This window comes from Thrips palmi, unplaced genomic scaffold (genome assembly GCF_012932325.1).
Source record: "Thrips palmi isolate BJ-2018 unplaced genomic scaffold, TpBJ-2018v1 HiC_scaffold_18, whole genome shotgun sequence".
NCBI classification, from domain to species: domain Eukaryota; kingdom Metazoa; phylum Arthropoda; class Insecta; order Thysanoptera; family Thripidae; genus Thrips; species Thrips palmi.
Window position 1 is genome coordinate 19,795,795 of NW_023144627.1, and position 12,262 is coordinate 19,808,056.

Consider the following 12,262-nt stretch of genomic DNA (forward strand, 5'->3'; position numbering starts at 1 on the left):
CCAAGGGACGGCCCGGACTCGCGACGGGGATGGGCGGTAGTGGCAGCGGCAGCCTATCGGCCAGACGTTCCGCCAGACGGCATGTCCCTGTCGGCGACGTGGGGGCCAGCGACGGCAAGGGCGGGGCCTGCAGGGCCTGCAGCCCGGGGCCCGCGCGGCCTGCACGGCCGGGGCGCGCCGACGCCTGGCCCTGGAAGTGTGCACGCCATCCAGCCAGGAATTATACTCCAACCGTCACCATCCCTTGTGCGGGGACACTAGCGGGTGAGGGGGCGGAGGGGAGGGTGCTGGAACACGCTGCGTTCAGATGGAGGCTCTCAAGGCTTAGGCAGGAAGCAGTATGTTCAGTGAGAGGGAGGGCAGCCTGGGGCAAGGGTCAAAATTGATACATCATACCAATGCTTGTGATACTTTTCTGATCTCATTTGATAACTTATTTCAGAAACTACTGCATGAAAGTGTGGCAAGATCCGATGATCGTGACATGATACAATTATTTAAAACACAAATGCACCACAGCATGGATAAGCAAGAATAAATCTGAGAGCAAGAGTTGAATACTTGGTCAAGATTTGATGGGTTCAGAAAGTGAATATTACAGATTTACAGATGAGCGTGCGTAGGGTAGGTGCTCGGATTTCAACATGCATGAATGTTTACGCATCTCTTCAGTACATTCATTTTTTTTAAAAATTGACAAAGTTGTGAAAAATAACAAAATAAGGATGTACAGTTTGTGTTTTTGATGAGTGCCATATTCAGAATTCTATAGTGACAGTGCCATGTAAGATCTAAGAATTTTACAAACAGAATTGAGAGCTACACTCTGGATGATCGATTAAAACCTGGCAATTCATGGCACCTGTATTACTTTTAAGTATGCTCAGATCAGGCCAAGATTGAATGACAATTTAATGTTAGAGAAAACCTTGCAGAAATGATATACTGAGTTCTTCAGAGGCACATATGAATTGAAAAGAAAGTTATACAATATATGTTGTCCCTTGATTCATCACATAATAACTGAGTTGGTCAAATAAAAAATACAACAGATTCAATGTGCGTGGAAAATTAATCTTCCTCTTTTTATATGCTATCAATGTTTTTATGATCATTTCCATAACACAAAGGCCCCAATCCTAAAAGAACATGCAAAAATAATACGGGTACAAAACTTCTCCAGAAAAATGCAACTTCTCCAGCTAAGGAATTGTATTCACAACAGGAGCTTGACTGAGTGCACAAAGGGCAAAGGGCCCACACTGGCAGTGTTGGTTGGTGGGCAGGTGTTGGCAAATGGTACAGCAAAAGTGAAGAGAGATTTGGAAACAAAAACAAGTTACGCACAAAAAAACATTTGATATTTTTTTGTTTTCAAATTCTCTTTTGTTTAGCAAGGAGCTATACAGTGACAGGGGCCAAACAAGGGATGGAAATAAGAAACATGAAGAATAGAGGAAACTGTGAAAATGGATCTCTTGAATCACAAAAATTCACACATACCTGACCTGGTTTCAATAAACCAAAAGAGGCAAAAAAAATTAAAGCTTATACACTATTGACACAGTCCAAATAATTTAAGAGCAAGAAGGTTCTGCAAGATACTTCATAATGTGGAAATTAAAAGGAGATAGCAATGATCCGATTTTCACTGAGGAGGCACAGAGGACAGGAACGCAGGACATACAGCATGTCTTAGTGGGAGTGAGACAGAGACAGAAGGCAGCGTGCTAGTGTACCCTGCTCAACAATGCAGTGGAACAATGAGTCATAGATAAGGCTGTTTTACATAAGTGCATGAAATATTCTACACATAGCTAAAATAACTTCTTTAAACATATCAACTGCTATTAACAATAATTTTCTCAGGACATGAATGAAGTCATTCATCACACATTGTTGCCTATGTCCCCAGTGGTGGCGGTGGAACTGACACACGGTTTCAAATTAATTTTCAATAAATCTTAACACATGTCACAAGCCTGGACACAATGATAATGTTGACAAACAGTTATATGACATGGGAAGTGAAAGAATATTTTCTTGATGGTTTAGTGACAAGGAGAGATGACGTATGTTTCATATGCTTCATAATGATAGTACAGGAAATCAGGGTTTATAACTTTACTTTCAAGCTTTAGAGGAGCAAAATGTTTCAAAAAGATGTTCCAGGTAAAAATTTAGTCTGTTTTATTCATCGTAAGTTTTGTAGTCGAAGAAAATCTAGACTGAATTCCAGCACAAAGTTTAAGATGCTTTAGTGTCACAATGAACCTTATCTAAAGAAATTTGGCAAAAGAAGTGGATTGTTTAAGATTGAAAGATGGTTAAAGCAACACCAATTTAGCAGAGAAACAAGTCCCCGAATGTGGTTTTAATGAACAGATTGAATAATTGATTGATTGGTTTTAAAACATTTCTAAAACTAGCTTGAACTTTGAAAGACATGCTTCAGTTTTGGCACTGTATTAATGTACATACATCTAAAGCATTTAGCCTAGAAAGTGCTCAATGAGTGCTAGTAAAAGTAATTCACAATGAAAATTCGGGCGCCTCAATGTGAACCAGCCCAGCATGCAAACATGCAAATCAAAACACAAAATTTTCACTGATGTTAGATCTTAGTCAAGGAGAAAGTAGGTAACGGTAAATTACAAAAATAATAGGGGAGAAATAGCTGAAGAATGCTGTCTAATAAAGACGGAAAAACTGGTAATGTTTCAATGTGGAACTTTCTAATGGTTTGACTCTGGGGGAATTCTTACTCGAGCCACGACTGAAATGCTCAAATGGGACACAACTCGATATTTTCGAAAGGAAATTAGTGCATGGAGCTCACTTAAGCCTAATTGGAGCACAGATCACCTTATACTAGCAAGGCCAATTGTAAGAAGGTGAGACGTAATGCTTCCTTACCTTAATTCTGGAAACAGCCTCCTCTGCTTGCATCATGCGTGTTGTTTTTGTTGGTTGCCCTTCACATACAAGCTGTGTGGAGCCGAGGTATCTTGCTCGAAACAGGACACCCTCAATTAAAACTGTAGGATCCCAACGGCCATCTGAAAACAGAATAATACACTTAAGTAACCTGTTTCAAGACTTCAAGAAGCTAAGGCTCAAGCATAAAGACATAGCAAAACAATATTATTTACTTACTCATCATAAATTCCACCACCAAGATTAAGGCAAAAAATAAGACAAAACAAAAAGCTGTATTAGTCCAAAGCCACATTCCATGCATTTTATTTCATAGTCGAACCAAAAGTTAGTGAAAGGGAAAGGATCATTGAGAAGGGACGTCTGACTGTATTTCTTCAAGCATACCAATACCTCCTACACCTTAACCAATAATGGAATTAAAATACTCACCCTCTTTGTTTCTTCCTTTTTTCTTCCCTGCTTCCTTATCCTGAACAACAACAGAAAAATACAGAAGGCAGATTAATAAAAGGTAAATTTAAGACAAGAAAAAGTTATCTGAATGGCAGACATGGAAGCCACACCACTATCTGGGTGAAGAGGAACAGGATGAAAATAAAGAATGGTGACATGTTTGGTGTACGGGACTGGACTATAATGCCGATGCCACCACATGTGCAGTGATTGGCTGATGGCCACCTGGATACGTGCTGCACTCAATGTCAAAGCTCAAAAATTAAGCTAGAGAGCCATTAAAGAAATGAAAAGAGAGATCAACTTCATGCACAACCCACTAAGATTTTCTAAAAACACACATTTAAAGGGATAAATCAACGCAACATTCTTGACACAGAACAGGGCAATAAGGAAGTATGAGGAAATTTACCAAGACTTTGAGGTGTTTTCAAGTACCGTTTTGAAGGTTCAGGACTTTTCTATAAGTTTCATTTACATTCTACACAATTTCAGTACAATGTAGCTCAGTTCACTAGCTATTACATCCTCCGCTTACTTCTGAACATAATCGACAATAAGTTGCAGAACTTCTTAGTCTTTGTCGGTATAACGATCCTTGGATGGGACGAGAAAGAGGACTCACAAAAGACCTCGTCATGATTGGCCTGCTCAAGACACTAGGCCGAGCAAAGGGACAAACTGAAGGTTTGAGACAGGGTCGCTCTGGCTTGAGAACTGAACCAAGGCGCCAGTGGAGCTGGCAGAATGGGCAGAGCAGAAAAGCAAATTCATTAAAGAAAATAAAACAAAATACATAAGTTAAACACTTCCACACAAATTAAAGGAAAACAAAGCAGGCTGCAGCATTTAAGAGTATATTATGAAGAATAGAGAGAGAAAGATGAAATTAGTTTAAATGTGCAAAATATGACACTTGCATTAGCAAACATGGAGAATCTACAGAGTCATTATCTCTTTATGATAACATGCCACATGCTCTCTATTTGTTATCAAAGCATGCTTTTCCAATCAAAATTGTTTAAAACAAATCATCCATTAACCACCATAAGACGAGCATTGACCGTCCAACAGTTTTGCAGAGAGAAATGTGCTACTGCATGCAAATTATATTTTTCCCACACCTTCTTGTTCTTCCCCAAGGCATTTGCTTCGGCTGCACTTCGGGGTGAGGGGGTCTTGTCTGGGGATGTAAGTTCATTAGATGAAGTAGCCAAGTCATTCGAGTTGGCATTTGAGGATATGGAATTGGCAGATGTCGGAACACATGGTTGCGAAGAAAGGTCAGTTGTTGGTGATAATAAGGCAGCGACGGAAAGAGAAGGATGCGGAGGGGAGGACAGCTTTGACTGAGATAAGAGAGGTGTAGTAGCTGAGCAACCACCATTTTTAGACAGGGAAGATGAGGACTGAGAAGAGGGCATGACAGTTCGCGACTTTGTAGATTTCCGCCACCCTTTCTGAAAGTGAAAAAGCACCATGGAAAGAGGTTGCAATCAGTTAACTGTACGAGACGCAAGAGAGGGTATGAGCACTTGAGAAATGACAAAATAGTTATTGTATGATAAAATTATTATTAATAGAAAAAACTTACCGTTTGAGGTTCATAAAAGCCAATATCATCAGTTCGGAGTTGCCCCAATAACCGATCAGTCTCTAGGTCAGTATCTGCTTCATCTGGAATTCCAAAAGAGAAAGAAAAAAAATGTTATGGTGAAGATAACACATTGATAACATCATAAAACGTGAGGGCAGTGACATTGAAAATATTTGTATGTACACTGTACTCACCATCATCAGCATGTTCATCCCCGCTTAAAGTTGAACGCCGTAGGTCACTATCACAATTCCTTCTTCTGAAACAAAAAAAAATTTTGTAATAAGAATTTAAGAGTAAAAGTTAACAACTGTTATTTTTTAAAAAGTAGCTCGGGTATGAGGCTAACCTTGGTACCCATATAGGACTGGCTTTTTGCTGAGGTGGTTCACTTTCAACTGATTTGACTGGAAGCGTCTTGGCCCTTTGGATGGCCATGCGAATGTCCTTGATGACCTCTTCAACTCCCTCTCCAGAATTTAGGGATGAGACGGAGCTCCGGCATTGTAAACTTTGAGGTAGATTGTCTGGTGTGCCTCCCGTTTGACTGCGGTGAGGGGCTGGAGCAGGTGGTGGAGGTGTGCTTTGAGAGCTACTAGCTGCACACCATTGAGCTGAAATAAACTCAACTAAATAAATTTTAAAGTTAAGAATGAGGGAAGTGGAGCATAAGGTAAGGTCTTCCAGGTGATGGTCCATTGCCTTACCTAGAGGATCTAAAGCTTCCAACTCTGGGTCTGGATATGAACTATCCCTTTCTCTTCCAGACACATTATTGGGTATACTTGAACTAGTTAAACTTGGAGTTACATGTCCCGTCAAATGGTCAATGGGCTCGGAATCATCATTTCGATCTTCAATTTTAGACCTACTAGACCGCTGCACTAATTCTCTTTCTATTTCACTGATTTGCCTTTTCATTAACATGACCTGAAAGATGAACACATGGTAAAGTGCATGTCTTGATAGCAAGAATAAAGCACAGCATCAAAGCCAAAATTCTCACAGTTGGGTTGTTGTTATCTGTATCACTAGCATGACCAGATGACAGACCATCTTCTAGAACAGGCATGCTAGAGTATAAGCGCATTGCGTCAACAGGTAAGCCAGACCCAATATCCCCTAGTCCACTTGACAAACCACTTCCAAGAGCACCAGTTAAGCCCTGAAACAATAACAATAAGCACCATGTAAAGAAATGCCAGCACCAACCAAAGCACTGAGACACAAGACGCAGAGTGTTTAGACACATACAGTAGCAAGCCCTGGAGTGTCCCCATCAGTGAGCAGAAGAGAAACTTCACTATCCAGATCACCGCAGTTAGAATCACAGTCAGTTGTTTCAGGAGAGAGAGTGAAGTTTCGGCTGTGACCAACCTAGACAAGCCAAGCCAACACCACATCGATCAGTTAAAGCAGTCCCCAAGGCACACATAGTAGACACATAAAGAAAAGTTTGCGACTGTTGTTATTTATGTGGGAGGTTCTTGAAATATAAATCCTACCTGGAGACCTACTTCAGTGTCGCCAAGATCTTCTGTTGACCCACTGCCCGTAGAGAGTTCCATAAGGTTGTTCTCTTGATCGTTCTCGGGTTGTTCCTGAAAGAGACAGAATATTTATAAAACAATGAATTCAACTGTTTCTTTTGACTATTAATATGCCTTGTGAAATTTCAGTGAAAGAACAGTCATCAGCCATTAAAACAGAACTAATAATAATTGGCATAGAAGAACCTGACGGTACAAAAAATCAAATCATGAAAGCTAACGTGATGTGAAATAAGTGTTCTACATGCATCAAGCAATATTATAAAAATGATAGAGGAGATTCAATTCCATCACAAAAATGCATGTTGATTCCCAGATTCATACATGCAAATACATATTATAGGTTGAACTAAAAAATAAATGCAGTGACGCTAGAGTGCTTTACTGATGCTTGAGACAAAAGATACATAATTTGAAACAAAGAAAAAATGATGGGAACCAATGCACCTGATGCATAACATAAGGCATTGCTTAAGTAGAAATATCATTTCCATCCATTCTGAGAACTGTTGTTGTAGCCAAGGTATACATCAATAACATAGTTTAATGAATGAATGAGAAGCTATTGGAGTCAATTACAACAGAACCCATTACAAAACTAACAATTCAATGAACCACAAATTCTAATAAAAATAAAGCTTAGCTATTATCTAATAATACATGCCCACTCCTACTTCCCTAATCTTTTACAAAATTTTAAAAGCATTTAAATGTGATAGTGAGACTGGGGGTAACAGTTTAATTTCAAGAAATTCAAAATTATAAAAGAAACAGGTAAAAGCAACTAAACCAAGTAAAAAATAAGAAAAAGGGAACTGGAGTTTTCTACACTGATATGAATTTGATCAGATGCCATCTAAAGTCAAACAACCTTGCAGCAGGCACAAAGCTACTACCGCAAGAGCTATACCTGTAAAGAAATGAGGTCGTTGGTAGTACTTGGAGCTTCATTATGAGGTGATTCAGTTCCACTATGCTCTGGCACTGCTTTTGCTAACCTCAAGCCCACATATGCACTTCCAGACCCAGAATTGCATGATGATGCATTCTGTCCTGCCTGCCTTCGTAGTTCGTACTCTAATTCCTGTTAAGAACATTTAGGTGTACTCAACTGGTAAGACATATCTTTAAGAAAAAAAAAATGGGGCCGTGGACATCATATGAAAGACATTAATAACTCTCTAGAATGGAATAGGAGTGGGTAGATGGATGAGACACAAATTGCAAAATTCAAATAACACGACTAAACATTTAAAAACAACCATGCATTAATTGACTGGGCTTCATTTTCAAATCATCAAAACCTATCAAAATGACAATTTTTTTTTAAAAAAAGGAACTACAAATATGTTATGATTTTAGCAGTGAGGGATTACAAATAAACAGATAAGATGTGACACTTCCTCAGCTTACCTGAAAATGTGAATTGTCTTCACTATTTGGAATGTCTGTTGAAGGCTTGAAAAATTCTTCAAGAACTTTTCTTGTTTCCGAAAACTCATAGAGGTAATCAAAAGTTGAATTTGTTGTACTTGCAGTACTAGTAGGTGGTGATAAATTACAATCTGGCAAAACTCTCTGTCAGAACAAGAAAAAGAAAGTTAGTGCTCCCACTGTAAAATACAGACCATTCCCTAAAGAGAGAAAGAGAAGAAAAACTTTGCTTTAGCGAAAAGCAAGGGTGCGCAGTCAAGCTATAATACCTGAGGAAAGCCAGGACGAGGCGTGAGAAGGGAAGGGGAGCTGAGGAGACTGTGAGCAGAAGGTAAAGTTGGATGAGATGGCCCATGCGAGCCGCTTGACTCTCCTTGACGAGGTCCATAACGCCTTGGCGAGCCCTCGTAGTCAGCAATTGGGAGACCACCAATGATTCGAGAGCCTTTTCGACTAGATGATGAACGATTTCCACCAAGATGGTTACCAGAGATACTGCTCGAGAGCACACCTCGGCTATTTGGGATATCATCCGTATCATCAGCTTCATCTTCGCGGTCAGGCGATAGAGAGTCATTTTCAGCATCAGATACCGATGTTGACACCTGCAGATACCAAGCAAAGCATCTACACTACTCACTGCCAAGCAGTCAAGAGTATGGGTATTCGCAATAGTTGGAATTCACTCTACAGGTAAGATAGACACAAGATATGACAGCAGTTCATGGAGAACAAATGAGCTTTCCTGCAGAAAGCGACATGTAAATGAATGTGTGTCTACAAGTACACTTTAAGAAAGGTGAAGACTGAAAAGAGATAGAGAGCAAAGGAATGCCTCATTCTGCCTATAAGCCCACAGACAGGAGCAGCTTTGCTGAGGTTCAATGTGGGCAGTACATTACCTTAAAGTAATGGGACGGTGCCCGATGATGACCAGGTGGACTAGGAGTGGACGCAGCAGAGGAGGAACCGTTTCCTCGCCAATGCTCACCAATATCATCAAAGACAACGACCTCTCCACCTCCCATATTCAGAGATGGGGCAGATGTTGGCACAGGTTCATATGCAGCATTGCTGCTTACTGTAAACCAAGAATTTTAAATCAAAATTCAAGATAAAGCCAATATAAAGCTTTTGACAAGAACGGGAAAATGGGTCACTCACACTTACGAGATGAAAGTACCCCTCTGTGCCTTCCTCTAGATTCTGAGGAAAACATATCAGTAAGATCTCTGGAGTTCCTTTGCCGCTTCGCCTCTCCACATCTAGACACAAAAAAATGTCGATAACAGTCACAACAAAATACACAAGCACACAAGTAAATCAGGTTAGACAGAAAATTTAAATTGCTCGCACCTTGATCGCAATTCCCACACCCTGCGCTCTGGGTCAGTCTTGTTGGTCTTGCTGGTGTTGGCCTCATCCCGGTCGCGAGTCTCTCTTTCCCTTTCCCTTTCCCGGACATGACGCCCTTTACGGCCAGGCTTGCTGCGGCTCTGACAGAACACTTCTCTTCCACCTGCTATTTCAATAATTCTGGAAAGCAAAATCAATCTATTGAAAAAACATTCAGCTAGGACCGATTGTCAACCTACTCTAGTACTCTGGAGGATATTAAAAATGTGATAAAGATACGTCTCACTGAAATAAATTATAAAAGATAAAATTGAAAAACTTATTCTAAACAGCGCATTTGCATTTCTGTTGCACTCTCTGAGAGAAGTTTTAAATTAATTGGCACTTTTTCTAAAACACTCCCCCAAAAAATCTACTCATTTGACTACATTGCTGTTTTTTGTCATCTGTAATAGCTATGGCTACTAACACATGTTTGGGAAAAAGACTCTATTCTATGAATTTCTGAAGTCCAAAATCAGTGAAACTGCAAATGAACAAGCTCTCTCCCACAGAACCTCAACCACAAAATTTTTAAATAAATAATTTAAAACCCTCCCGTACCATTTAGGGACATTGAATAGCATTCTCCTTTGAAACAACGTGGGGCTCAAAAAAGCAAATGTCAATAACATTCCGTTTCCAACAAAGATTGATCTGAATCACCTGGAATCTCGCAGTTTGTAGGAGCTTCCCTTGCCATGATTCTCATGCCCGGCCTGTCCAGCCTGGGCGAGAGGGGACTGCGCCTGGCTCTGCGACTGGACTTGGCTCTGACCCTGCGCTTGGGACTGCACTTGGGACTGCGCTTGGGCGGGAGAGGGTAGACTAGGTGCTGGGCCATCACTATCATTGCTCTCGTCGTCCGATGTGTCTACAGCACTGGCACTTGCGTCATCCGCCTCTTCATCGCAATCCAGCCTGTTGACCACAGGAGAATTCAAGTCCCTATGATGCTACCATTCCACAAACTCGATTCATTACACAGAAGTACAAGACGAGAGCTCTAATAATCAACTAATTTGAGAAGAGAGGAAAGAGAGGGAAGAGAGAGAGGAGAGAGACGAGAGAGAGGAGAGAGAGGAGAGAGAGGAGAGAGAGAGAGAGGAGAGAGAGAGAGAGAGAGAGAGAGAGAGAGAGAGAGAGAGAGAGAGAGAGAGAGAGAGAGAGAGAGAGAGAGAGAGAGAGAGAGAGAGAGAGAGAGAGAGAGAGAGAGAGAGAAAAGAGAGGGACAAAGAGAGAGCAGAGTAGGAGGGGAGAGGTATTTCATGCAGTTCACATACGCCGCAGCAGCTACCCTTTGCATTCCAGAAATAATACCCGTAATCACATGAAGAAGAAACAAAGAGGGCAGGAAATGAGGGAGGAGAATCCAGGAGAATTGGTTGAGGTACAGAAGATGATTTTGCTTTTTCCCCTAATCCCTGACTCTAATATAGGCACTAAAAAAATAATTTTCAAGCAAAAGAACAACTATTATTTTAACGAAGTAAGTAAATACAGGAAAGAGGGGGAGAATAAGCAACTAGTTAAAAACAGATAGAACCAGAAAAGAAAAGCAGAGGTGATCAAAAATGCGACAGTTCAATTTTTTCTTCAGAATACTTGAATACTTTTTGGTTGATGCAGGGCTCCGCAAAATGCAAAGAGAGGGGTTGCGTGATTGATTGATTGATTGATTGATCTCTTTTGGAGCGAGAAAAGAAATGATTGAAAGAAATGAGATGCTACAGTCAAGCAAAGTTAGACAAGAGAGACAGCTAAGTGGAAACATTTTATCACAACATTTCATCTGCAATCATATTAAACACATGATCAGACAATTCAATTATAACTGACTCGAGGAGAAAAACTTCTGCGCACACCTAACATAACGACAGACAAAAGTAGGCAACTGTCGTCTTATTGGTTCGAGTACTTTGACAGCAAGTTGATGATATTTTTCCACGAGCAATCTTTTACTGCTTTTCTGCAGAGTCGTTCAGTCTATGCAAATAGGCACACACACACACACATACACACACACACACACACACACACACACACACACACACACACACACACACACAGAGCAACGCACCTGTCGCTGTCCCGTCCCTTCTTGCTGTCCATCAGGATCTTGTGGTGGTCATTGTTGGCGAGGGCGAGGGCGTTGCCTCCGGGTGCGCCCTGCAGGCCCTGCAGGCCCTGCGCGCGGCTAGGCTGCCCGCTGGCGCCGCTGGCGCCGCCGCCCACATTGAGGCTGAGACTGAGGCCGTCGCGCGCGTCCCGGGGCCGGCACTTGGGGAACAGTTCCGTGATGCGCTCGCTCGAGGCGGAGGCCAGGCTGTCCAACTGCAGGCCGGCCACGCTCGTCATCTTTCATCGCGAAATCTGCAATCAGACAGAGACAGAGTCAGACAGACGGACTGGGTTACTCCACCGGTCTTCTGGCCCACTGTGCGTCCCCAAGGCATCACAGCATGGAGACAGGCTTGGGACAGCTTGCCTCCATGGTGTGAGTGTGTCGCTGGGTAAGCCGCCTGGAACGGCCTGGAACGGCCTGGAACGGCCTGGAAGGTAGGCTGCCTCGACGCAAGGCTGCGTCTCGACGCGCCTATCATCAGGCGGCGAGGGGAGGGGAGGGGAGGGTATCAAATCAGGGCTCGATGATCAAACCGTGTTTGTTGACAGAGGGGGAACGGAGGGGCGGGGCGAAAATGAGAAGAGATGGCGCGGGAAAGGCGGGGAGAGAGCGAAATGAAAGGGAAGAGGAAGGGAGGAGAAGCACTAACAGAAAAGCCAAACACAGCCCCTAACAAGTAAGCCCCACACCATGTTTGCTCCAAAACACGAGTAGCTCAAACCGACAACCCCCACCCCCCTCTCTCTCCCTCCGACACAACGAACGGGC

General features: G+C 42.1%; 1 protein-coding gene across 16 annotated transcripts in view; it reads right to left on the reverse strand.

Annotated features, from left to right (window-relative positions):
- The window catches only part of LOC117644366, a 30,298-nt gene that overhangs the window by 6,522 nt on the left and 11,514 nt on the right, over window positions 1–12,262 (reverse strand). For 3 of the 16 annotated variants that reach the window (XM_034383747.1, XM_034383745.1, XM_034383746.1), the window contains 18 exons: window positions 11,450–11,742; window positions 10,036–10,290; window positions 9,331–9,510; window positions 9,139–9,239; window positions 8,877–9,055; window positions 8,244–8,579; window positions 7,954–8,118; window positions 7,451–7,624; window positions 6,496–6,591; window positions 6,245–6,367; window positions 5,997–6,155; window positions 5,698–5,920; window positions 5,340–5,619; window positions 5,185–5,249; window positions 4,988–5,070; window positions 4,518–4,853; window positions 3,370–3,409; window positions 2,917–3,059 (listed from right to left, as the gene is read on the reverse strand). In XM_034383747.1, the coding sequence (XP_034239638.1) occupies window positions 2,917–3,059; window positions 3,370–3,409; window positions 4,518–4,853; window positions 4,988–5,070; window positions 5,185–5,249; window positions 5,340–5,619; window positions 5,698–5,920; window positions 5,997–6,155; window positions 6,245–6,367; window positions 6,496–6,591; window positions 7,451–7,624; window positions 7,954–8,118; window positions 8,244–8,579; window positions 8,877–9,055; window positions 9,139–9,239; window positions 9,331–9,510; window positions 10,036–10,290; window positions 11,450–11,727 (3,216 nt within the window). In that variant the 5' untranslated portion in view covers window positions 11,728–11,742. The remainder of the gene's footprint in view (window positions 1–2,916; window positions 3,060–3,369; window positions 3,410–4,517; window positions 4,854–4,987; window positions 5,071–5,184; window positions 5,250–5,339; window positions 5,620–5,697; window positions 5,921–5,996; window positions 6,156–6,244; window positions 6,368–6,495; window positions 6,592–7,450; window positions 7,625–7,953; window positions 8,119–8,243; window positions 8,580–8,876; window positions 9,056–9,138; window positions 9,240–9,330; window positions 9,511–10,035; window positions 10,291–11,449; window positions 11,743–12,262) is intronic. The other 13 variants (XM_034383751.1, XM_034383750.1, XM_034383748.1 and 10 more) reach the window with 12 other exon arrangements.